General features: G+C 48.2%; 1 protein-coding gene and 1 long non-coding RNA gene across 2 annotated transcripts in view; one reads left to right on the top strand and one right to left on the bottom strand.

Moving 5' to 3' along the window:
• The window catches only part of LOC135819162 (uncharacterized), a gene marked incomplete at its 5' end in the record, with an annotated part of 333212 nt that overhangs the window by 134221 nt on the left and 171170 nt on the right, over nt 1–27821 (bottom strand). The window contains 1 exon segment of the mRNA XM_065332321.1: nt 8706–9011. Coding sequence (XP_065188393.1) covers nt 8706–9011 — 306 coding nt within the window.
• On the top strand, nt 185–3379 carry LOC135819160 (uncharacterized). The gene is made up of 2 exons (XR_010553873.1): nt 185–1242; nt 2833–3379. It is a non-coding gene; the product is annotated as an uncharacterized LOC135819160 (long non-coding RNA).

Below are 27821 nucleotides of genomic sequence, written 5' to 3'. Positions count from 1 at the left end.
TGTGTAGGTGCATTGTGGTGTTACCATGGAAACATAACTCGATCGGGTACCTGTGCTACCCGAACCCGATACCGGAAGAAAATGCTACCTGACTCAGCACTAATTTATTTTAAATCACTTCCTTGTGAGAAGCCTTAAACCAATGATTTTGTTTACCCTGAATTACTCTGGATTGACATAATTGGAAAGGCTTCCTGTCTGAAGCCTTTCCATACTGGTACTCGATGTTCCAGTTTTGTGACACGAGAATGGCACGAGAATTAGTGTACCGCTGAGTGTACCGCTATACACGTGGTCGACACTTAGTCGACACGTTGTTGATACTTTTTTGACACGTGACCCCGTCAACGGTCTGCTTTGTGCCAATGCCACTCGGTAAACGCCGATGCCGCGTACGACAAAGACGACTATCCCGTACGCGAAATAGTTGAGAACTGCATGACGTGGACCTGACGGCAAGGACAACTGCGAGGAGACCCCTTTCGGTCGACGGGAAGGAGAACTGCATGCAGAAGTCGACGAAGTCGAACGAGGAGGCCCCTTTCCGTACCCCGTACTGCAAAGTGCCATTGATGGATGCCTTTTGCACCTGGAACGACCCCTTAAACGCTGTCGCGGCGACTATCCCGTACGCGAAATAGTTGAGAACTACTGACGTGGACCTTTTGCACCTGGGACGGCCCCGTAAACGCTGTCGACGATGTCGTGTCGGCGGAGTGAATGTGCAGGGTGAAAAGAATTGCTGCAAAGACGTCCGCTCTAGGCCTTTGGAGACATCGTGGGAACTCCTTCCGGTACTATACAAACTGCTGACGTGGCCGTGGACATGTACATGGAGACATGGTGGGACTTCATGTACATGAATACATGGTGGGAATTCCTTCCGCCACCCCCGTACCGCAAAGCCAACGGTGGGGAAGGAGAAGTGCAGACGTGCAGGAAGACGAACGAGGAGGAACCAGGACGAGCGAGCAATGGCAGGACTAGCTGGACCGTAAGTAATAGCTGAATTGTGCATGACAACTTGACATCCATGCGGCACTCGCCACTTGCCACTGCATATTTCTTGTCCACTAACAATGTCTCTCCTCTGCCCCCTGTGTGTCCACGGCCCTGTTGCTGAATTGGCCCGATGAATCGAATGTCTTCCGCAACTGGAACGGCCCAGTAAACGATGTCGCGTCGGCGACTGAATGCGCTGGAGGGAAAATATTGCTGCGAAGACGTTTCCTCTAGACCACGGTAAGGCAACCCATTGATATGTTGCCAGTTACCTTCTACTAACACGTTATCAGGTGGAGAGTGTCTTGTACTCACGTTATCAGGTCGAGAGCGTATTGTAGTCACTCTCTCTATTCCTGTACTTCATTACGTTTAAGGTGTACGTATAACTTCTCAAAAAAATTTAATGGTCTACAGTCGTGTCGGAAGGGTACGGTGGGACTGTAGACCTGTTACCTTCTAACACGTTATCACTATATCAGGTCGAGAGCGTATTGTAGTCACTCTCTCTATTCCTGTACTTCATTACGTTTCAGGTGTACGTATAACTTTTCCAACAAATTTAATGGTTCACGTCTTCAGATAGAGAGCGTATTGCACCCACTGTCTAGTCTCTGTAGTGCATTGAGATTTTGTTGATCGCACATGAAAATGGATACACAGGCAAAGCAGGCCAAGTACATGGCGAGATGTCGCCAGAAGAACGTCTTCAGATAGAGAGCGTATTGCACCCACTGTCTAGTCGATTTTGTGGATCGCACATGAAATGGATACACAGACAAAGCAGGCCAAGTATATGAGAGAGTGGACGATGTGCGGATCGACACGGCCTGCGGGTACTTCATTAAAGTTACCCGTGACATAACTAGGATAAAAGTTAATCACTGCAAAGACATTGCCAAGTATGTGAGCACTTTGGACTTGACAGAAGAGTGCAAGGGCGACGTTGACAAAACATACCGCGGTGACTGTCACCATCATGACAGCAGGGCACATCGCACGCAGCATCGCAGATCGTGTCGAATTGCGCATCATAATATTGCAAAATTGCTCCTGTGCAGGCAAGTGGATTTCATTGCACTTCTCAGTTTGGGAAATGCTCGATTATGACAATTCTGCGTGTGAGTGCACTAGCCCTGAACATACATGTAGGTGACCCGTTTGTGGTGTCTCATAGCTAGCCCTTTCCCAAAGATGCTCGCCACTTTTTTCGGAACTTTTCGGTGTTTAGGAAGAAATCGCAACTTTCACAACTTTCTTCATTTTTCGGAACTATTTCGCAATTTCTCCGCAACCTTGGCGCAATTGGCCCCATGGTATGGGGTCGAAAGATCAAGTCACCGACTACATGTTGCATTGTTGGACAAATACATACTCGTGCTCGCTCATTTCTCGCCTGCCTTCAGGCTCATTTCTGAGAAACAGTAGATCAACGGTAGTTACGATAATTATGTGCATTCCCTTTTCCGTGCACTGTAATGATGTACATGTACATGTAGGATACATGCAACAGGCTACTGGCACTGTGTAAAATGGTGGTTCACAGCAGGAAGGGGTGTACGAGTTTGCTGTCGCAGCATCGCTGCATTTCTGCTATTTCTGCTCCCTGTTTTGTAGGTTTTGCACAAGAACTCTCCAATTTTGAGTTGCGATGTTGGCAACTTTTGAGCTTTTTCTGAAAATATGGATGCGATTTCAGCAACTAGCACTTGTTTTGGCACGGTTGCGAAAAGCATAAGTTGCGAAAAACTATGGCATCTTTGGGAAAGGACTACTCATAGCCTACCTCACGACCTTCTGCTTTCTTTCTTCATCACTTGTATCTTGCAGGTATATCATCCCGTGACGACCACATTGAAGTCTGAATTTGAAGTGTGAAGATGCTTCAGCAACCACATCGTACTTTTCCATTGCTTTCATTGTGCTTCTACTGTGCATGTGTGTAACTTGTGGGGTAAACATGTGATGACATTGTATGCTGGCGACACGGTCAGATGTTGTCCATGCGTCTAACGTACACGTGCATGTTATGCATTGAAAAGGATTTGCCACTTGCGATCCTGGGACGAGTATCAGGTCAGCTTTGTCCTGTCTGGGCTGTATCAGATTGCTGTTCACTTCTCTATCTGTTGGATGTGTGACTTTCTGCAAGTTTCTGGTGTATGATGGCCACTTCCTTTCTTGTCACTTTGTATGATATTACATTCTGTATTCGCTGCTTCCATGGCGTGGTCTGCAAACTGCAATCCTTGGGCAAATGTCATGTTTGCTATGTTGTGCTTTGGCCGTCAGCTTGTCTACACGCTGTAGTTGAATTATTTTTGTTTCACAACTGACTTCCTCAAGTACGGTGGCCACTGCTTTGCATGGCATTATATATGAAGAATTTCCTGTTTGTGTCGTGCGCATGTGCGTATGTGTGCGTGGCCACGTGTGTGTGCCGTGTGCATGTGCGTATGTGTGCGTGGCCACGTGTGTGTGCCGTGTGCATATGCATGTTTGTGTATCTGTGTGCGGGGTAGCGAGGCGGGGAAGGCTGGTATGTATCAGTGTTTTATTGCAGTCTCATGGCTACATACAGTACATCGCGCGTGGTCATCATGTTTATCTTCGGGGTTGGGGTGGGGAGGGAACGGAAAAAGAACTGAAATTATCCATATAAAACCGCTCTGTGAGCGGTTCTGAAAAACCTTTACTGGTACTGCCCCGTCGTAAAAGTAAGAAATTAGAACTGGTCCATTGTCCTCCCAAATGCGAACTGATCCACCTAAATCATGAATGACGGGACCCGAACGCACCAGTAGCACGAGGTTCCTACCTGTGGACGCAGATGGGGACGTTGGTCCGGACCAAAGGCCATGTACTGTACTAGCGGTAGGTGGTGTTACCCTATGATAATTGCTGTCCTGTGCCCTCCCGACCTCGTGCTACTGGTGCGTTCGGGTCCCGTCATTCGCGATTTAGGTGGATCAGTTCGCATTTGGGAGGACAATGGACCAGTTCTAATTTCTTACTTTTACGACGGGGCAGTACCAGTAAAGGTTTTTCAGAACCGCTCACAGAGCGGTTTTATATGGATATTATAACATTACAACAGTTTTAGATTAGTTTGCAGTGCACCAAAGAATAGTCATTTTAGCGTGCACATTCTTAAAAGAATGTGCACGCTAGATACATGTGCATCGTGTTCCAAGTGTGAACAATATTGTAAGTTGGAATACACGCAGAATAGAGTGGTGGAAGGATCTGAAGGCTCAACAAGTGTGCTTCCACATCAGATCAATTCACCGCAAGGATGGCCACGATTTATGGCGATGACGAGCAGAATTAGCTGGCAGCTTGAAACCCAATCCAACGTCATAATACCTTAATGCTACATGTAGCATTCGTAAACTTCGCTCATAGCAAAAGCCAGCGCCAGTTTATCTAGGTGATGAAGCTGGCCAGATATTGGCCAGTACTGATTGCAATATGGATGTTTTCAAACAACGCTTCCAACCAAATGTTCCTGTGACAGCCACACTAGACATCATGCACACCGCATCAGGTTTGGCACCTTTCTCTTCTCTGAAAATTCAATTGGCGATTTGGCAGCAGAAGTCTGGGGATTAGTTGGGCTTGTGGCATAAGTTTATACGTTGTGAATGCCTTTCTCCACCTGCTCCCAGGCCCGTGCCATCTCCACACTTATACAATGGATGACAAGATAACTACATTGGAAAGCCTGTTTATTGCAAGACGACTATGGAAACACAACTACACATGACGAACTCAAGACGAAGACTGCTTTTCACACCACAGCAACACGTGCATGCACCAACACCACGTCCTCACGACGTACACAAAATAACGTACTACAACACATACATGCTTAAAAGTCTGCTGCCGACAATATTACTCCTTGGCTAATTGCATTATATCCATCGATTGAATTTCTGCCAAGATGACCAACGTTGGTGAATAATCTTCCATATCTACAAATTGCGGATACTTTTTTGGAATAAATAATACTTCCTCCGGAAAAAACACTTCGTGACTTTTTTCCACTAATTTTCTCTGCTGTTCTGTCACTCTCTGTCTCTGGTTCTGTTGGTATGTAACACCAACAGATGACATTCCGAACCATAGGAAGGCATTACTCATATTCTGGAAAGTCGACAGTCATCGCAAGGGAAGGATCTCGTGCTGTAAGCCAAGCGAAGCGAAGATCTTTTGCATTTTTGCCCACAAGGCACATTGCCATCAAAGGCTCAGCGCTGTCAGTTTTTGTTTCAGAATGAGAAAGAGTAGGATAATGGCACCAAGGAGCAGGACAAGTGTCAAAGGGATAGCAGCAAGCATTTTGAAATCTGCGTTATCCCCAGAAACACCAGCCAATGTGCGAACAGGTCGGTAAGATGTCAAAATTCCAAAACCCAAAGATGTGACACCGCGCAGGAGAGCACGACTAAAAACTTCAAAATCGAAGTTGTTCTTCAGCCACTGCGGAGCACGTACCTCAACATGGATGATCTCGCTTTTTTCAGCTGCCTCCACTCCGATGTCTCCTTGGTTGCAAAGGAGGTGAGATCTCTTTGCAGCAGCCATGAAGTGATGGGACGACTACCCCGCGGAGAAAATGAGAAAATGTTTGGCTTTGCCTGTATGCGTCGTTCCGAGGCATCCTCGAGAGGAGGCGATAAGGAGTACCAGCGCCAACGCGGTCTCCACCTAGATGCTAGGGAAGGCACTGGTGTCAATCATGTACTAGTAGCAGCAAGATCATCAGGGACACGAAGAAGGTGCTCCGTGACATGTGAGAATGCGTCGATCGACCTACCACTTTGGTTGGTTCCAGCGGTGATGAATTGAGCAATGGCGACTCAGACTGAGACTATATTCCCATCAATCGATCTTGTATACATTTATTTATTTATTCAACATCTTATGGCTTCCGATGGCAGCCAAAACGGGAAGATGTGGGTAATAGCCAGCCATGATAGCCAAAAGAAGGAGAAGATTATATACATGAAAAGGAAACAGCCGAAAAGCTATATTGATTAGTTTTTTTATTATGGTGCACGCAGTCATCAGCAGGCCCTCAGATTCACTTTAAATTCTTTCAATGATGCAGAAGTCTTCACAGAGTCGGGAAGTTGTAGCCACACATACATTATACACTTGTTCATTGAATGTGTTCAAGTGTTGCTCTTCCAATAGAACAGTTTTTTTGAACACAGTGACTCCTTGAAAACCCATGTGAAAAAGTCAGGAAGTTTTCGTTTCCGGAGGAAGTAGCTATAATGCCCCTGCTTCCCCTCCCCCCAAAAAAATCATTGTCCTTTTGGTTAGAAAAGGTGTTCGCTCCCCACACCAGAGCTCGCACTTTTCCGCCGAATTGACTTGACAAGTAAATGATTTATGACTGCCATCCGGTGCACTGGAGGAGCTCATCAAACCTTCGATTCGGCAAACCTGCAAGAAAGTGCCACTCCCTGTTCAATACACAATAGAGAGGTTATGCAAAACGAAAATGTGTACGAACTTTTGCTCTACGTCACGAAGTGAGAAACTTCGGACGAACTTTCGCAACTTTGGACGCGAAACTTGCATTGAACGGGAAATGAACTTTCGTAGGAAGTTTCGTGAGATCGGGTCATAGTGTACGTGCACTTGGCGCGTGCAAACCACGAAAATGTGCAGAACACAAAGTTCGTGCGAAAATTAGTACACATTTTCGCAAGGCTGGCCGCGAAACTTCGTTCGAACTTTCGTTGTGCAGAACCTCTCTAGTGTTTCGGGGAATTCACCCCTCTTCATTGAGCTTCAGTAGGCAGAGGAAGGTTGGGTCTCAAGAGCACCACTTATCACTTAAACTGTCACTAGCAAATCCTATATACCGTATTTCCTTGAACACCCGTCGCCCCTTGATTACCAGCCACCCTTGAATAAGCGCCGCCAGTTTCTTTGAACTGGGGGTTATTTGTACACAAGTGCAGAGCAGTTCACAATTTAGACGCAATTTCATAGCTACGAGATGACCTTCAGCTACGACTTCATGCTCCTTAACATGCAGCTAGTGCTGCTCTCGCTTCGGACAAAGGACTCAAAGGCGATCTGAAGAAGGGAACAAATCGAACACCCCATGATGATGACCTCACAACATAACGAAGAGCAAGACGAGTTATTTTATCGACCACCCAAAAAGACAATAGTATGCGGACAAAGTAAACGGACGAAACGTTAGACGCAGTAAGGATTGTCAAATCTACAAAACCAAGAACTCAGATCGGAAAACCTGTCTAGGAGAAAGTGGACACTGTGAAAGGAACGAATGCAGAAAGAGAACAAAACTTGCGGCGTTCTTTATAAAATTGCATCCAAAATTTTCAGCGTCGACGTTTCTTGGAGCTCCTCCACTTCATCCCCGTCGCCATGATGGACTGCTGCTGCTGAACATGCAACTAACTTGCTAGTCGCGCCTCAAGTTCCTTCACCATGATAATCTCTCCAGTGCAACACGAAAAGAAATGAAGATGCACTAGCCTACAGTGTACTTGGAGAACGAAGGTTCAACAGTGCACATTGTATGTGAACTCTACACATACAGCACGTACATTGGGACGTAGAACCTTTTTTCAGGGCCGTACCCTTTTTGTAGTTTTGAATATGGGTGTTCAAGGAAATACGGTATAGGATTTGGTTTCTAGCTAAAGGATTTTGTTAAACAACCTATGCAAATTGAAGAAATGGTTTTCATGAGGTATTTGGAACGGTTTTCCACACACCTCCATAGGAATAATCCAAAATTCAAGCCGATCGGGCAATTTTACGGGTGAAACTTCCGCTGTAGTACGGGTAAAAGCACTAGATATGCCAACCCGTGGCAGTGCTCCCCAATCAATCACAGGCATCTATTCACGGTATCTGTGTACTTTCTCAGCATACTAAGCATTCTATATTACTTGGCGGAGAGACAAAGGAGAAAACGGAGAAAGCACGACCTTGAGTCACTTAATTCAAAGGAGAAAACGGAGAAAACACGACCTTGAGTCACTTTGACTAAGGCGGTGTTTACATGAGGCGTTTCAACCCGGGTTGAGTTCGACCCGGGTCAGATTTCAACCCGCCATGTGCATAAAATGAATTGCACGTTTACATGACGCATTGCGCTTGACCCGGGTTGAAATTTCGCCCCGGGTTGAAATCAACCCGGGTCAAGAAAATCGTACAAACGTACTTCTGTGCGTATCTCGCGCCAGGTTTGAACGGCACTGCAGATGCAAATTTCGCGCGAACGGATTCACGTGACCATACAGGACTGTAGAAGTGGACTTTTGGCGGCATATCAGTATTTGACCCGGGTCAACTGTCTTCATGTAAACGCTCACCTCTTTTGTCTATCGTACAGACTTTCAACCCGGGCTGAACTCGACCCGGGTTGAAATTTCTCATGTAAACACAGCCTAACTGGATGACAGAAATTATTGACAAGGAAGTTGCTTTGCTGACACGAGGCAGGGCAAAGCGGCCACGCAAGATTTATTTTTTCATCCACCGTTTTCGGAAAAAATATTTTTTATTCATATGCCGCGTGACGAACCCGTGACAAAACACGTGCATGCGTGGGCTAACTTGGCTTTGCTGCTCAAAGCCGTCATTTATATTGATTCTGGGGAATCAGTGAAATAAAAACACAAAATACAAACAGGTCGGATACTTACTTAGTTTCTGGTCCACTGTGATGGATGCAGAGCTCATTCTTTCCTGTATACTACTGTCAATATCGATATTGGTCCCATGACATGAAATTGTCACTTGAGGTGCTACTGTTGTGCTTGGGGAAAAATCGGGATAACTATAATGCTCCGATGTTCCAATGTTAGCAGATCCTTTTTTCCATTGATATGTGGCTTTCCCACGGACATTGCATGTTAGATTTAAAACTTCATTATGCCCTACTGATACAGAACCTGAATGTTTTGGAGCTTGATCATTTATCCTTGCTGTTATATTAGTTTGTGGTTCAGCTGGAGTAAAAAATGTAAGGTAAATATCAAGATATTGATCAGTTTTAGGGACTAAATAGCGAAAATAGGTGAAGAGAACACCAGGACTTAAACCAAGGACCTTTACATATGCCTGGAATGCTGTAATTAAACACAAGTTATGGTGTAGACGTCATCCAAGCAGATACTATTAAACATTTCTTCAGACTTTAGAAAGCTCGTGTTTTCTGTAAAGCTCTTCAGACTGGTAGGATGCGGCCCTCACTGTACCAACGCATGCACCTCACACACAAATTTGCGTGCATCGATTTTTTTAAGTTTTAGGGAATGACAGAGGTCAAAATAAACACAAGGATAATAGAAGAGAAATAGTTCTTGTACAGTCACCTTTTTGTGTCTATAGGTTTGATGCAGTGTACATAATAATACAACGGTTTCGTGAACAGGCCAGATGGTGCTTTCGCTCCCCACTGCCCCCCATAAACCATATTATGCTACCAGCACAACCCAGTCAAATTAAGCACAAATTGGTCGAAAGGTATCCGGGGGCATGAGTCTGATTCCAGTGACGGGTAATGTGGTACCAAGCAGCAAAAGGGTAACATGATGCCCTACAGGAACGTGCGCGTTGCATTGCATGAGCAGGGTGATACGCGCCAAGCGCTTTTACTGTTGCCTAGCAACACGTTTATAGCTTTCCTGAACCCACGAACGCCTGTTGGGTGGCCCTGCACACGACTGCACGTTGTCATTGCAATCTTAGAAAACTCAAGCCGGTTTCCAACAGGCTAGGTATTAGACCAAGCCTTGAATGCCCCCAATTCTTGCCTTGGTGAGATGTTATGTTATGTTATGTTACCTTTATTTTACTTCACCATAGGTACAGGCATTGCTGCCTTCTTGCTGTGGATCATAAATGATGCCACAGCTCCTAGGCTATGATGAAAAATATAATAGTATGATAGATTAATATGATAAGATGTCATGACCGTCAGCAGGGCAATTATAAAAATACCATGCAGCAGTGTATTTTATGTGTGTTGTGGTTGTACATGTAGATAATATTGATGATGGACAGGGGACAGAACGTACTCGTGTGTCAATAGCTAATGGAGTGAAGTGAGATCAAGATCTGAAAGAGATTTTTTGAAATGAACAAGGTTTGTTAGAGAGCGGGTAGCATCAGGTAGAGAGTTCCATGTGGTGCTGCCCAGAAATTGGATAGAACATCTCCCAGCAGGATTGGGTAGGAATGGGATGCGAAGTAAATTATGCAGCTGCCCACGGGTGACTATACGATCAGCAAGTGGTATCTGAGGCTGGGCAAGTAATACAAAATAATCTTGAAAGAGAGAGCTTGCAGATCCGTGTATAGACCGGAAAACAAATACAAGCAGCTTCTGTAAAAGGACTTGGTGAAGTGATGGCATGGATAACTTAGCAAGCAAGGGAGCTGTTGCAGTGCGCCGGGGAGCCTGAAACACAGCACGAATACCAGACTTATGCAGTTTTACAAGGCAATTTAGCAGAGACCGTGAAAGCGCAGGAAAGAAGCAATTAGAGGCGTAACAGAGATGAGATAGTATCATAGACATATACCACATTCGACGTGCTTTCAGTGACAAGGCCCGGCCATGCCTCCAAAGCTGTCCAGTGGTCGCCGCCAATTTTTTCGCCAGAAACTCGATGTGGGGTGCCCAAGTTAGCTGGTCATCAATCAACACACCGAGGTATTTTGCCACGTGTGTGACTTGCAGAACACTGTTGTTGCAGGTGACGAGTGACGGAGCAGCGTCAAACAAACCTCTGGGACGAATAAACATCACTTGAGTCTTAGCTGAGTTCAATAGCAAACCTTTGTCCTCAAGCCAGGACGAAAGATTGGTGACTGCTGTCGTGAGCACAGCACAAACAACAGCAGGGTCACGGTCGGAGTAATCAACAACGATATCATCTGCAAACTCTTGATTGCAAACTTCATGTGGAAGCACAGACGCTATATCACTTATGTAGAGAACAAATAAGAGAGGTACAAGTACACTTCCTTGAGGAACACCTCTGGAGCATGGAACTGGCGTTGAAATCTGGTCTTTGATTTTGACACACTGTTGACGTTCGGACAGGTATGAACAAAACCACTGCAGCACCACACCACCAAGCCCAAACTCAAAGAGGATTTGAATAAGCTGGCGATGGTCAACTCTATCAAATGCCTTGGACATGTCGATGAGTGACCTTACTGTGATACTCAAGCCAGCTCAGCCGCGCAGTGCTACTGCTTTCCATTCATGTGATTCATTTGCTCAATGTCGGTGATACTGATTAAGGTGGCATGTAATGCGCAAGAGCAAAAGCGAAGCAACAGGGCGAAGCAGATATCATAACTGTGTGCATGCATGTGTGTGTGTGTGTGTGTATGCGCGCGTGCGTGCATGAGTAAGTATGTGCATGCATGTGTGCACAAGCTTGCGGGCGGGTGAGCGTGTGTGCATGCATGCGGGTGCGAGGGTGTGCATGAGGGAGTAAGTGTGTGCATGAATGTGTGCGCATGTGTGCATGCATCCGCAAGTGTGTCCATGCATGTGTGCATGCATGAGTGAGTGTGTACATGCATGTGTGCATATGCGTGCATGCCTGTGTGTGTGTGTGTGTGTGTATGTGTGTGTGTGTGTGTGTGTGTGTGTATGTGTGTGTGTGTGTGTGTGTGTGTGTGTTTGAGTGTGTGTGTGCATACATGCATGTGTATGCGTGTACATGTGCATGTGGGTGTGTTTATGCAAGCATGCATGTGTGCGTGTTTGTGTGTGGGTGTGTGTGCTCACGCTCTTACACTCACACCAGGTTGTGTGTGTGTGTGTGTGTGTGTGTGTGTGTGTGTGTGTGTGTGTGTGTGTGTGTGTGTGTGTGTGTGCATACATGCATGTGTATTCGTGTACGAAACCCCACGAAGTCCTTCCAAATGACGTTCTCCCAACGTACCAACGGACCGGACCCTCCAAACATCGGGCACCTGCGAATGAACCAGGAAGAAGTGCGCACGGTCGACACACACCGACATCTTGGCGCGCAAATTGATAGCCACCTCAACTTCCAGTGCCACATCGAAACAATCACCACCAAATTTCGCCAACGCGTGGTACTACTTGCCCACATGTCGAGCCGCCTAACGCCGGAAGTTACAAACCGGCTTTATACTGGTTATGTCCGACCCACCATTGAATACGCCTCGCCACTGTGGCAGTTCCAACTGTCCGCATCCCAAGCGGCGGTGCTTGAGCGTCTGCAGGCCAGATTGGCACGAGTCGTCTTGAGACAGTACGGTGTGTTTCCCTCCGCTATTGAACCGAAGGCATCTCTGTTCGCGCACCTGCAATGGCCCAGTCTGGCATGGCGGCGACACATCCAGTGCCTCCGGGAGCTCCATCACCTGGTCCACCACCAGACCACTGCCCTTATAGAGCTGGGCTATAGTCTCTCCACCAGCGCGCGGCGCCCTCTCCAACTTGTACCGCCTGCCAGGGCGAACAGCTACTCGCGTGCCACCTTCCTTTTTGTTACCGCTGCCACCTGGAATTCTCTCCCCACTGACATTAGAACCACCCAAAATAGTCATTGCTTTGTGTCTCGTGTCCGTACTATCTTTGCCAACACCCGCTTCGAACCCGCTGGTTTCATTCCTTCCAGAGTTTCTATAACATAGTAAAGAATGGTATGGCTGATTTCTACAGTATGCATTTGTTATAACCCTTCCTCTTCTCAATATTGTTATAATTTTTCAGATATATTCCCAGTAAGCCATGAACGGAGACCCCCTCGACTTAGGCCTCGGCCTTTGGGGAATCCATAAATAAAATAAAAAAATAAAAAACCTGTGCATATGGGTGTGTTTGTGCAAGCATGCATGTGTGTGTTTGTGTGCAGGTGTGTGCTCATGCTCTTACACTCACACCAGGTTGTGTGTGTGTGTGTTTACGTTAATGGCAGCAGTGACACCACCCTCGATGCGGACCTTCACCTCCATCGACTCATGCAAGGACTTGATGATACTGTTGTACATGTGGCTGCGCTTGTGTCTCTTCGTAGTACATGCGGTTGCACGTGTAGCTCTTTGTCGCACATGTGGCTGCTTTTGTGTCTCTTTGTTGTACATGCTGCTGAGTCGTGGTACACGCTGCTGCGCTGTTTTGACTCCTGCGTACATGCGGCTGCATCGTCTTCTGTCCCCATTGTGTACACACTTGCTCATCTTGTTCCCGTTGTACGCCTTCACTATAATATATTCTGTTGTCTCGTCTTGTCTCAGTGTCAGTCGTCAGTCGTTCGTTGTCAGTGTTGGTTCTTCTTTATGAGTTCCCCAGTCGCCTACTGAAATGAAGTAGAAGAAAAAGCTCTTCCTCAATTTGCACTAGTCCTTTGGTGTGTGGCGTGGCGAGGAGCGTATAGGCAGTTCGTTCCCGGTTTCAAACCCGTGACGACATTTGGCGCCCAACTAATCTTTCCCACGACCCTGAAGCTCGTCGACGTCAGCTCGTATTCCTCTTCTCCTCGCCGCCCCACCAATGTCTCACGAACGGCCTAGCCTCTCATGAGAGCGCCCACTCAGGTGGGAATGCCTTTGTTATTGTCTACTCTGCGTAATGTGTTGCCGTAACTTGTATTTGATTTCGAATTTTTCAAATTGTTTTGCGTCGGGTGACTCGGGTCCCGGCAGGAAGTCCGTGGAACCTTGTTCTCTTGTGCTCGAGTGTGTCGTATAGCCTTGCTGCTCGTTGTACGTTCGCCCCGTTGTGCTAGTTGTTCCTGGGTCGCTCTGACTACCCTGTACTGTGCTGTTGTGTGTATGAAAATTTCAAACTTCTGTTCGTGTGCTACGCGTTCGAATCTGGAACTTTGGGCTTTGTTTAGCTGCCTGGAAGACCTACAGGCAGGATTAGTGTTGTAGTTTTGCTGCATGGTTAAGTTTATTGATACTGCATTGGTCAATTCTCTGTATTTTATCAATACGGAGGAGCAGTGGTACTAAATTATTGATTTGGCAAGTGGCGCGGGGACACGCTGAGATGCTGAGAACATTCTTAAAAGATAGAACAAACCAAAAAAGCAGTGGATAGTAATATTGATAGTGGTAATTCACAATGGCTCACTTTGTCGTACAAACCTTACTGCAACGGAACAGGGTCTCACCCAAGAAAGGGTGTTTACTCGTATCAACATAAAGAAGAACCAACACTGACAACGAACGACTGACGACTGACACTGAGACAAGACGAGGCAACAGAATATATTATACTATAGTGAAGGCGTACAATGGGAACAAGACGAGCAAGTGTGTACACAATGGGGACAGAAGACGGTGCAGCCGCATGTACGCAGGAGTCAAAACAGCGCAGCAGAGTGTACCACAACTCAGCAGCATGTACAACAAAGAGACACAAAAGCAGCCACATGTACGACAAAGAGCTACACGTGCAACCGCATGTACAACGAAGAGACACAAGCGCAGCCACATGTACAACAATACTGAGCATCCTCGGGGGACACCAAACTTCTGGAGCAAACACCACAGCGCGGACGGGGGATCGAGTCGTATGCTTTTCGCGCATCGACAAAGAGAGCATACAACGGCGAGTCATGTTCGCAAGATTTCTCGATCAAAGATCATGTCTGCACACCCTCTGCCGTTGCGAAAACCAGACTGTGACTCGGGAAGCCATTAACGTCAACAGCGGTCTGCGTCAGGGTTGTACTTTGACACCCGTCTTGTTTAACTTGTATTTCTCTGCAGTCGTTGGGTATTGGCACTCCATGTGCCTGGACGCTGGTGTTGAGCTGCACTACCGAGTTGGCCAAAAGTTGGTTGGAGACCGCACTGCCAAGTTCCGCCTGCAACGTGATAATGTCACAGAGTCCCAGTTTGCAGATGCTGCTGCAGTGTATGCCACCACTAAGCCGACTTTCGATCGATGCACGGAATTGTTTATTTCGTGTGGGGCGCGGTGGGGCCTCATGGTCAGTCTATCAAAGACCAAGTGCATGACTGTCAATTCGCCCATGAATGAGCCGGTGTCTCTTGGTGAGCGCACCATCGAGGCCGTTGACAGTTTTACGTACCTTGGCAGCGTCATCAATCGGGACGGGCAGTCTTCGCATGATGTTCAGTCCCGTCTCGCCAAGGCTTCGCGCGTGTGTTCGGCAGTCTCCGTGGCCCAGTTTTTGAGAATCGGTCATTATCTCTCCGCTGTCGGCGCCGCGTGTACATCGCCCTTTGGCAGCCTCTACTCGTCAGTTTTTCGGAACACTTCACTAACATCCAAGACAAAACAACACACGTACACATGCTGTGTGTTGTCGGTGCTGTTGTACGGGGCTGAGAACTGGACACTGTTGCGTGCCGACATACGTCGCCTTGAACAATTCCACAACCGCTGCGTTCGTGTCATTCTCGGCATCTCGCGTTCCAAACAGTGGGAGGACCACCTGTCATCTGCCTCGCTGCATAGAATGTGCGCTACAGAGCCAGTTGCTGACATGGTTGCCCGTCGACGGCTGCAGTGGCTTGGCCACATTGCCAGGATGGACGACCACCGGCTTCCAAAGGCAGTGTTGTTCTCGTGGCTCCATACTCCACGCCCTGCTCATGGCCCCAGGCGTCGATGGCGTGATGTGGTACGCGATGACCTCAAGGCGTTCGGTCTATACACCGGTTGGTACGACCTCGCAGCTGAACGTGGCGAGTGGATCCAGTCCATCTCGGATGCTATTGTTGCACGGCGTTTACGCCTTGAAACGACAGCCAAGTCAGTGTGTTGTGCGATCTGTGAGCGACTCTTCGCCAGTGAAAGCGGACTTCGGCGGCACAAATGCAGGGAAGAGCGACTGAAGCCGATCCATGAACAGGCCGGTGCTGTGTTGTGCGAAACGTGCCATCGTTGGTTTGCTAGCCGAGGTGGATTTGCTGTGCACAGCTGCTCTCCCAGTCTTGGTGATGCTCCAGTTCCAGAGATTGTTGCACCTCGCCCACCTGATTGCAGCCAATGTCATTATCACTGCCACACCTGTGACCGCTGTTTCCGGAGCAAAGCTGGGCACCACCGGCACAACTGCAACCGCAGAACATGCAGCTCTGGCTCCGAGCGCCGCACCATCCCATGCCCGACCTGCTCTCGGAAGTTCACACGTCTCCAGTACCTGGCTCAACACAAATGCAAGAAGTAACTCTGCCCTCCTTGCCTCTCTGAGGCACTGCATCACCTTTAGGTGGCAGTTTCAAGGTTCAAGGTTCAAGGTGTGTGTGTGTGTGTGTGGCCGGCTGTTACCTGAGTGCTGATCAGTATCTGTGTTTCGAAAGGTGCTCACAGTGTGCTAGTATTAGAGACTGTGCTAGTAATGGAGACCTGTGCTAATAATGGAGAATATACGGTACAACATACAACTACAGCGCACACAGCAAACCGCACATAGCGTATGTAGCGTATACTACGTCGTAATCATCAGCGGTACGGCGGAGTCGGGATACAACTGCATTGAAACGAACACAATGTCACAAGCGAGAAGGCCTTTCACTCTCGAGAACTTGTGGTTTCACAACATTCTCCCCACCAAAGGGCTTCTCACCGCCATACAACAACTCACAAGTCAAACGATTTGGGGCTTACTACGTGTCATCTGCTGCTGCGGTGGTGGCCATGGTAGAATATCACTAATGCCCACCACTTCGGCCAACTCGATTTCGTGAAGCTTGCCGCTGTGGGCTGTCGCACACGACACTGTCACCGATCCACTTCGACATGGGGCAGACGATGGACCAGACAGCACACAACCGATAAGCTTGCAGATCTTGGCTGTCACACATGACACCGTTACTGGCCCACTGCCTCGTGGGGCGGACGCTGGACCGGACAACATACATCTATAATCTCCATGTTCCACACAGTCTCGCCGCTCACTTTTTCCATGCTAACTTCTTCCGTGCTAACCAGTATCGCCCTTCTCATTTCCCCAGCCTCTACGCCCTGCGCTTCTAAGTCTTGCGCTTCTACGTCTTGCGCTTCTACGTCTCGCGCTTCTACGTCTTGCGCTTCTATGTCTTGCGCTTCTACGTATTGCGCTTCTACATCTTGCGCTTCTACTTCGTTCGGCCGAGACTCCAGCTGCTTCTGAGCGTCTCCGACCGATGTCGCCATGCACTGTACCGACGCAGTGGGCCTTGGATCCGATCCTCCCACTGGCTTCAAATACTCTTCTGACCGCTGCTTGTCTGTAAGCAAAGTCTTACACGCCTTGTCCGGCGTCCTTCCGGGCGAGGCAAGCAAATCTCGCTTTGCTTCCTCATAATATGTACTGACGGTGATGCGCTCATCCATCTTCTTGAGCTTTTCGTTAAACTCTGTGCGGAGCGCACCCTCTTGCCGTCTAGCACTGCGCTCTTCAAGCTCCTCGCTCTGTTGGAGCCTCTTCTCCACGTATTCTTTCAACCTATCGCCTTCAAATCCATACCGAATTCCGCTAGCGATAAAGCTGGCTTCAATGATCCATAGTTCCTGTGCCATGCTCGCTTCGTATCCTGGCGTGGTCGCCAAATGTTGTGAACCCTCTGGTTCTCTAAAGTGTCAGGAATGAACGACCCCACACGGCACGAAGACAACTATTTATTATCAACAGTATATTTCACTTCCATCGACTAACTAAACAATGAATGAATGAATGGATGAAACACTAAAACCACCAGGTAGTTATAGCGTGAAAATGACAGCGTATATGAGAAAAGCATACACATACAACATACAACTACAGCGCACACAGCAAACCGCACATAGCATATGTAGCGTATACTAAGACGTAATCATCAGCGGTACGGCGGAGTCGGGATACAACTGCATTGAAACGAACACAATGTCACAAGCGAGAAGGCCTTTCACTCTCGAGAACTTGTGGTTTCACAACACCCTTTATGAGCTTTTTTAGCTGAAAAAGTGCTAAAATCTGTTTGCTCCTGCATGCGATCACAGTTTCAGAGTGCTCGATGGGCCTTGGCACGCCGCTTTGTTGGGGGGGGGGGGGGGGGGAAGGGGGGCGGGCAACAAGTTGGTGAAGCTTGTACACAATGCTGTAAAAGTGGGTTTTTTGAACTTTACTTCCTGTTTTGCCTTTCGCGGACCCATAAATGGAAGAGTGCGTATTCATTTCTCAGCTTGGGTTCATATCTGTAACATGTATCATGGCTATGCTTTACTGAAAAAGCACTTTTTGCCTGTTTTCACTGAAAAAAGAGCACTTTTTCAGCATAATTATGTTTTGGGACGCGAAAAGCACTAAGTGCGAAATTATAGAAGAACCTTTGGGAAAGGGCTAGCTGGAGTGGCCGGATCTCAGTCCCCGCTGGCCAACTGTGAGCTACTTTTTCTGGGAATGACTTAGCCGGTCGGGTCGCCGAAGCATGTGCTACACTGGTGGCCGTATTGACACATTGCACGCTGGCAGCGACTTTGGTTATAGTCACGGCAAATAGCTGGGACATTTGGTGGCATGGTTGCCCCTGACTTCTGTGCAGAAAAGGGGTGTTTGGCCGCAGGCCCTTTTGACAGTGTTACCTGGTTACAAGGGCGTGGACAGCGAACTGCTAGGTGACCTTGCATGCTGCAATGACGGCAGGTAGGAAGGGTGGCACTTGTAAACCAATCCAACCAGAGTTCCGGGTCCAGGGTGGCAAGGCTGGAGTTGCTGTGAGCCGTTCGCACACGGAACGACATGAAGCCGGACCATGCGCCGAATGTGTACCGCGCGGCCACTTTGACGATTGTGCCCTGGTTTGAAGAGTTCCGGGCCTCTGCTCAGGTCATGGTGTAGGGCGAGGAACCCACAACATCAAGTCTACAGCTCCCTTAAGCGGGTGATGTGTTCCCCCCGTCCCCTGAACTGTGAACCCTCTGTCCGAACCCTTACTACTATAAAATGCTAGCTCTCCCAGAACCCTGCTAAAGTCAAAGTACCCACATTTGATTACCTTGTCCGTCAGATTGTCACTGAGTATGGGCAGTGGAATTGATGGTGGATGCATAGGAGCGAGCGAACCCAAGAAAACACTCTCCTGGTCTCTTGTTGTTGATGGCTACATGTCCTCAAGTTCCACTAACTTATGTCGATAGACTGGATCAGCTCCCTGTTTGGGTTCACAGTGAGCGGGTACCACGGGCACTGGCTTGTGCTGGGCTGGCTATGCTGCTGTTGCTGCTGCCAGCGCTAATAGTGGAGTTTCTACAGCCTGAGCAGTCGCGGGTTGTAGACCCATTGATGCCATAAATGACGCCATGCATAATGCTACCGCACCTGGAAATTGCTCTTGACTGCGCCATCGTGAACGGGCCAGGCGTGGCCGTGGACGAGGGGGGTCGTGGACGGCTGAGGCCGACGCAGGACTAGGATGCCAACGCATAGTATTTTTCTCGACCTGATTTCTACTGCTTGAGTCGGAGGCATCATTTTTTGGCCTGGGCCGACAAATGGTTGTGAAGACATCTTGAGCTGAAATTTTCTGAGTATGACAGCATGAGTTGTCTCATCTCGACTCCGTCAACTTTGAGCTGGCGGAGATTGGCAAGTGACGGCACGGAGCTCGTGGTGACAGGAATAAGCTAAGAATCAGGAGGCTCTACAACTGGTGAGCTTCAGACATTTCAAATTTCCCGGAGAATTTCACACCAGCTTCATGCACGCTGCAGCACAACCAGCAAGAGAAAGAGGTCGCGGATGGATTTCTTTCTGATTTTGATGGGATTGGTCATCCCCATATGATATTCATGTGAATGCGGCGTTTCCTTGTGCTGCCAGGTATGCACCCGGCGAGGAGTGAAATCCGATCCTTGAAAAGGCTCTGATAAACGTGTACAGGTATCCTTTCATTCGCAAGCTTCTCACGGGATGTCCCTGCACGCATTACGCAGTCCTCTGTATCGCAAACTGCGATAACGAAATGTTTTGGATAGTGCTGAGCCGAGTGTAACATTAGGGTGTCCCTGCTGTCGGCCTAAACGTATTTGTTGCCGGAACCGTTTTTTTAACCCACAGAACTATCAGAAGCTGCACAGCGTGTGTAGGGTTTCCATATCAAAACATCATGAAAAAATAAGAAGAAAGGTTGTGCACAGCTGAGGCTCAAACCCATGAGGGGCGGAAAGTCCTAATATTGTCGGTGCAGAAGGACGCTCAGAAGATAAGTTTGCGACTTTCTATCAACCTGGTTTAAAATTATTATTTTCCTTTCGGGCATCTTGCCTGTTAAGATTTTGTAATCAGCCAAATAGAGCCAGTGATATTCGGTGTGCACTAACTGCCATTTAAAAGACTATCCCCATGGTGCCACACCAAACAAGATGAGTTGTTCATCATCCCAACTGTATCCAGTACAGGATCAATACCTTTATTGTGTTTTGGTACACATCTAAGAAGCGCAAACCAATAATCTTCGAACTTGGAAGGTTGTTGGTTTGCGCTTCTTAGATGTGTTGGAGCCAGGTGTCGGGTCGTCGAATGTCTCAATATCCTTGTCAGTGTTGTGCCCCGTTGTCTCACTATCTGACTGTATATGATCTCGTTACCTTGGTGGACTACTAGTCATAACTAGTAATGTTAGGTACCTCCTCCAGTACCTTTTCTGGCTGGCCTGCATGCATGTAGTTGTACACATCATATTCGTAGCACTCTGGTACTCACCTTTTGTCTCCTTTTGGTCCGGTGGCCTGGGTAGCTACTTGTGCGCCCAGAATTGCCATAGCTTCCCAGGCCCTTTATCTTGTCGTTCACTCTTGATCTCTACCTCTTGAGTCTCTCTCCCATAATGTAGTCGTAGTAGTTTGTCTTTGTCCGAGTCTCTTCGTCGTCTATAATAAATGTCGTTCTACCTACCTGTCCCGTTGTCCGTTGTGTCTGGAGAACTGAATGAAAGCCAAACTTAACAATGGCGCCCAACATTTGCAAAGAACCTACAACCCTGAGATCCTCGTCCTCTACCGCCCGGCATTTGTCTCGTCTTCAGCTTCGTCTCGTCTAACTCTAAGTCAACCTCGTCTCGTTATCGTCTTCAACCTCGTCTCTTCCAGGTCCACCTCGTCTCGTCATGCAGGTCAGCTACTTCCATTATTTTCTTCTTCCCTTCTTCGTCAATTTTGTTTCGGTGTATTTATTTTGTGATTTCAATTTTTATTGTAGTGTGTGTGTGCGTGCGCGCGCGCGACTGTCACTCATAAATATTAGGGGCCCGGTGGTGAGCCACGCTCTATTATTTTATGTTAGTGTATAATACTTCCGCCCTGGATTAATGCGGAATTGAAATGTCCTATCCGTCACAAGGCGGAACTTCACAGTCGGAGTAGGAAGTACCCAAGTCCTGTCAACATATATCTGTATGAAAAGCAACGAAATATTGTGAGGTCGCTGTCCCGGAAATGTCACCGGCAGTATATCCGAAAGCTGCAGGTCCTGATTTCCGATACCAGTAATCACCCTTCATTGCATCAATTCATTCGCATGCAGAGATCTTCAGGAAATAGCCCTGGGATACCTGACCTCGCATCAAGTGAAAAGTTGGCAGCAGACCCTGCAGCTAAAGCTGCAGCTTTGAACGAGCAATTTGCATCAGTGGCGGTTGTTGACGACCCACGCATACCATTGCCGTCCTTAGACCAACACCCTTGCCTCTCAGATGCGTTTCGTGCTCCGATAATAACCACAGCTGGAGTGCACAAAGCTATTGCGAAGCATAAGCTTAACAAATCGCCTGGTATGGACGGCATCTCCAATGAAGTTGTTAAGGCTCTGGCACCATCATTATCATATCCTCTATGTCTTCTTTTTAATTTGTCTTTCAGAAAAGGGAAGTTTCCATCGGCATGGAAAGTGGCCAAAATAACGCCGATATTTAAGGGCAAAGGTAGTAAAGCTACTCCTGGAAATTGTTTGCTGACGATACAGCTGCTTTGCGCCACTGTAAAACTGTCAAACAGCTTGAGTCAGAGTTGCAAGACGCGATAAATATGATTGTCACCTGGATGTCCAGTTGGAGGCTTAAGGCAAACGTTTCAAAAACCAGAGTACCCTTTCTATATCCTCTATGTCTGCTTTTTAATTTGTCTATCAGAAAAGGGAATTTCCATCGGCATGGAAAGTGGCCAAAATAACGCCGATATTTAAGGGCAAAGGTAGTAAAGCTACTCCTGGAAATTACAGGCCAATCTCTCTCTTATCATGCATTTCAAAATTATGCGAACGAATATTTTATGAAGTAGTGGTTGCGACTTCGGCGATGATTTGTAAGAAAGGTTTGCTCCCCACACCGGAGCTCGCGCTATTCCGCCGACTTTACTTGACACTTGACTGACTCACGACTGCCATCCAGAGCACACGAGAAGTCCATCGAACCTTCGACTCGGCAAACCTGCTAGAAAGCACCACTCCCGAAACACTGTGTATTGAGCAGGGAGTGGTGCTTTCTTGCAGGTTTGCCGAGTCGAAGGTTCGATGGACTTCTCGTGTGCTCTGGATGGCAGTCGTGAGTCAGTCAAGTGTCAAGTAAAGTCGGCGGAATATTTTATGATCAGTTGTATAGCCATGTTGCCCCTGCCATTCACCCTGCTCAGTCTGACTTTCGTCGTGGACACTCGACTTCACTGCAGCTGACTCGCCTTGTACAGGACATTATCGGAGCAAGAGCAGAAAAGTTGTACACGGGCATTTGCTTCTTCGATCTTGCCAAGGCGTTTGACACAGTGTGGCATAGAGGTCTCTTGAGGAAGCTTCAAGTCATCTTTAGCATCTCTGACACACCGTCGAAGTGGATAGAGAGCTATCTTTCTGGGAGAAGCCAGTTTGTGTCCGTGTCGGGAGCAGACTCTCCAAAGCTACCCGTGCTGTCGGGGGTGCCTCAGGGCTTACTTCTTGGACCATTGCTTTTTGTTTTGTATGTAAATGATCTACCAAGTCACGTTTCTGGAATGTCATTGTTTGCTGACGATACAGCTGCTTTGCGCCACTGTAAAACTGTCAAACAGCTTGAGTCAGAGTTGCAAGACGCGATAAATATGATTGTCACCTGGATGTCCAGTTGGAGGCTTCAGGCAAACGTTTCAAAAACCAGAGTACTCTTTCTAACAGATTCTGCCTCAATGTTTAAGTTCATCATTCCCAATTCACCCACAGAAATTCAGATGGTAAAGGAGCACAAGCACCTTGCGGTAATGTTCGATTCATCCATGTCCTTGTCGGCTCATGTAGATTACGTTTGTAATAAAGTCAGCCGTGCTCTTGGCTATATTAAGTCATTGTATACATCTCTCTATTCCGTGCCATTCAGCTATATATAAAATTTATCTCCTTCCATTGTTTGAATATGCTGCAACAGCCTGGTGTGGCCTAGCTAAGGTCTTATCCGATTCCATTGAAGTTCATCATAAGAAAACTCTAAAAATTTTGTTCTCGAAGAAACCTTCCTTTCCCTCCAATGATTTGTACTTATTAGCTCAGACTACTCCGTTAGAGCAATGCCGACTAACTTGCCTCTGTATATTGGTTCATTGAATGCTCTTGGGCTGTGTTCCTGATCATATAAAGCCTTATAACTGGTTTGTTTCGGGCCGCTCAACCAGAAAAAAGTGTCTCTTTTCAAGGCCAAGTCAACACAATTCACAAGATCGCCATTCTTCGAGGGCTACTGTGCGTGGCTACAACTTCCCGACTCAGTGAAGACTTCTGCATCATTGAAAGAATTTAAAGTGAATCTGAGGGCCTGCTGATGACTGAGTGCACCATAATAATAATAAAAAAAAACTAATCAATATAGCTTTTCGGCGGTTTCCTTTTCACGTATCTTCTCCTTCTTTTTACCATGGTTGGCTATCACCCACATCTTCCCGTTTTGGCTGCCATCGGAAGCCATAAGATGTTGAATAAATACATAAAAAAAAAATAAAATAAAAAAATAATATACACTGCGGACCAGGAGGTCCTATGGGTCACCATCACCACCCACACAGGAACACGAATGGCAGTATATGCAGCTTACCGGCCAGGAACCTGCCCTGACCATGATATGACTATGTTCACACAGCTTGAATCTGATATTGACATTGCCCGCCAGTCCTGCTCCCACATTGTCGTGGCAGGCGATTTTAATGTCCACAACCATGAATGGCTTGGCAGCAGCCGCACAACAGCAGCCGGAGAAGCCGCTGAAGACCTGTGCTACATCCACAACCTTGAGCAGCATGTGTCAGAGCCCACTCGAGGCGGGAACACCCTTGACTTAGTCATGTCGGATGTTCCCGGTGCGGTTAAAACTACCATGGTCGATCAGACCACGCAGTAATCACCACCGACTTCCAGCTAACTAAATCCCATGATCTGCCCGCCACCCGGACTGTTTGGCGTTACCAAAGTGCTGATTGGCCTCGGCTCACAGCCTTCTACCGAGCAACCCCATGGAACGAACTGATCACTGATGATCCTGACTCCTCCTGCAGTAATGCAACTAGGCGTATTTTTTGAGGGCATGGGACGGTTCATCCCAACGAAAGTCCTGAAGACGCGACCAGGAGACCCTAGCTAGTGGACTCCCGAATGATCAGCTGCTGTTACCACCAAACGTCAGGTACGGCGCCGACTCCGCAAGCACTCAACCAATACTGTTCTTCAGGCAGAGTATAGATGGGCATGCTTGGCGTCTGTGCAGTGACTATCCAGCGCTAAGCAAGCACATCTCCAGCGCACCAGAGCGAAGCTTGCAACAGGCAGCCTCCAGGATAAGGAGTGGTGGAGCCTGATCAAGCGCTCTGGAGGGCTCGGTAGAGACAGCTCTATCCCAGTTCTAGTCAACAGCCAAGGCAATGAGCACACCAGAAATACCGAGAAGGCCGAACTCATATGCCAGTACTTTGCTGATAAATGCAGCCTTGAGAATGACTTTCACACCTCCTGCACAATGCCCCCTATTCGCCCACGCTCCCAGAACTCGCTCACTACAATCCACTTCCGCCCAGCCACAGTCCGCCGTACCCTGCTTGCTCTCAACCCCAGCAAGGCCACTGGACCTGACTCAATACCTGCCAGGGTCCTGAAGATCTGGGCCGAACCGTTGGCTCTCCCACTTTCCCGGCTATTTGCCCTGTGCTTCCGCAATGGCTATCAACATGAAACCTGGAGACTTGCAAATGTTGTGCCTGTTCATAAGAAAGGGTCAAAGTCCAATCCCAAGAATTACCGACCAATTTCCCTGTTGTCTGTCATGTCCAAATGCATGGAGTCGATAATCAACCGTGGTCTATCCAACTTCCTGGAAAAGAATTCTATCCTGTCGTCGCGGCAATTCGGCTTCCACGCCGGACTTGGCACATCAGATCTTCTGATCGCACTCCAGCATGAGTGGCACCAGACAGCTGCCCAGGGAGGCCTTGCCAGGGTGCTCGCAGTGGACATCGCTGGGGCCTTCCACAAGGTCTCACACCCAGGAGTCCTTCACAAGGCAGAGCAATACGGTGTCAAAGGGTCCCTGCTCTGTTGGCTGCAGAGTTATCTCACTAGCTGCAAGATCAAAGTTGTCGTAGGTGGCCAGGCCTCTATTACCCGTGACATCCAGTCAGGGGTGCCACAGGGCAGCATCCTCGGCCCAACGCTGTTCCTGATCTACATCAATGACGCAGAGGACCACCTACCTGAAGAGGCTAAACTCGCAGTATATGCTGACGACACCACAGTATATAAGTGTATGACAACCCAAGCCAATATCCCAGATGGAGTCGCAACGCTCCAGCAGGCTGTTGACACACTTGCCGACTGGGGCACCCCCTGGCAAATCAGGTTTGAGCCGACAAAGTCCCAAGCCCTCACGATCACCCACCGACGATCCCATCACCCAGTTCCCTCTATCACATTCCAGGGGACAGACATACCTGAGGTGGATCAGCTCCGCCTGTTAGGAGTAACATTTGACAGCCAGCTATGCTTCAAGCAGCACATACGGTCCCTCGCAATACGCGGTGCGCAGCGACTTGGCTTCTTCCGCAAGGCTGCCATGGCTCTCAACCCACGATGCCGTGCCGTAGTATACCTTGGGTTTGTTCGGCTGATCCTGGAGTATGGGATGCTGGTATGGATGAGCGCAGCACCCTCCACGCTAGCCAAGCTCACAGCCATCCAATGTAGGGCACTCCGCGTCATTGGCGATGGCTGCTACCTGCCCAGCCTGGACATCCGTCGCTCTGTTGCATGTTTCCCTCATGCCAGGCCACGAGTTCCCAATTAACTGTGGGTCGCAGCTTGTAAAAAGAAAAAGAAAAAAAGGCTGTATTAGCCGTGCAAAATACTGGTATTCAGTATACAATTGACCGTAGGTTCCTCGTCAACTCCAATAGTTATTTTTGTGCCATTTTTGAAGGGGCGTTTGGGTCGTTATTGGCAATGTACACACTATAAGTAGTACAGGAACGTTGTAATTATCTGTGGTGCATTTTTAGTATACACTTTTGTGAGGCCCGTGCGTTGTGTGTGTGTGTGTGTGTGTGTGTGTGTAACAATGGAAGACCTTGTCGTCGCCATCAGACACCTTGCAAATGGCAAAGCTGGAGGTTCCTCGCGTATAGTCCCCGAGCTTGTGAAAGCAGGTGGCCATGATTCCCTGGACGCATTGCTGGATCTCGTCCAACTTGCTTGGACGACGGCCACTGTTCCGCAGGAATGGCGCGATGCCGAGTTGGTTCCTGTTCCCAAGAAGGGCGACCTGTCCAAATGTGATAATTGGCGGGGTATTGCCCTTCTTGATGTTGTTGGCAAGGTGTGTGGCCGCATGATTCAAGATCGCCTGCAATTGTTGGCTGAGTCGGAACTCCCAGAGTCCCAGAGCGGCTTTCGGCCAGGCAGGGGCTGTGTTGATGCCATCTTCTCGCTCCGCCAGCTAATTGAGAAAGCATACGAACATCGTCAGCAGCTCTTCTGTGTGTTTGTGGATTTGAAAAAGGCGTACGATTCTGTACCACGCGCTGCTCTCTGGGTGGCCTTGGGCCGACTTGGGGTCCCGCAACAGCTAGTGGCCCTGATTAAGGCTTTCCACACCTCTACCTCTGCCTCGGTCCGAGTTGGCAACTCCACCTCTGATGAGTTCCCTGTGGTTAATGGTCTCCGACAAGGATGTGTCATGGCACCCGTTCTCTTTAACCTGTACTTCGGGGCGGTTGTTGAGACATGGCGTGCCCGGCTAAAGGATGCAGGTCGTAGTCACTCTGTCAGCATCCAGTTTTCCATCGATGGCCAACTCTACCCCCGCTCATCATCGCGCAGGGCTGGCGAGTCACTGTCTGTTAGTGACCTGGAGTATGCTGATGATGCCGTTCTCGTGTCTGAATGCCGTAGTGATGCTGAGTTTGGTGTGGAGCTCTTCTGTAGTGTTGCCCGAGAATTTGGACTAACTGTGAGCATCGCCAAGACGAAGATCATGACGGCAGGCCATGGGGTCTCTGCTGAAGACTCGGCTGACATCGTTCTCCCCCTTGGCACTATCGAAGCCGTGCCGAAGTTCACCTACCTAGGATCCATAGTGACCCCTGACAGTCGTTCTTCATCCGACATCAAGCGCCGTATTGCCGAAGCCTCAAAGGCCTTCGGAGCCCTCCAGAAGGTATTCACTGACAGATCTCTGTCCCTCTCTAGTAAACGCCACCTGTACATGGCCTGCGTTTCCTCAATATTACTGTATGGCGGAGAGTGTTGGACCCCACTCCAACGGGATATCAGAAGTTTGGATAAATTCCACCATCAATGCATCCGGACTGTCCTCAGCATCACCAAGCCTCG

This window comes from Sycon ciliatum, chromosome 6 (assembly GCF_964019385.1).
Source record: "Sycon ciliatum chromosome 6, ocSycCili1.1, whole genome shotgun sequence".
Lineage (NCBI taxonomy): Eukaryota > Metazoa > Porifera > Calcarea > Leucosolenida > Sycettidae > Sycon > Sycon ciliatum.
Note: the sequence above shows the minus strand (reverse complement) of the source record. Positions and strands in the feature narration are given on the sequence as shown.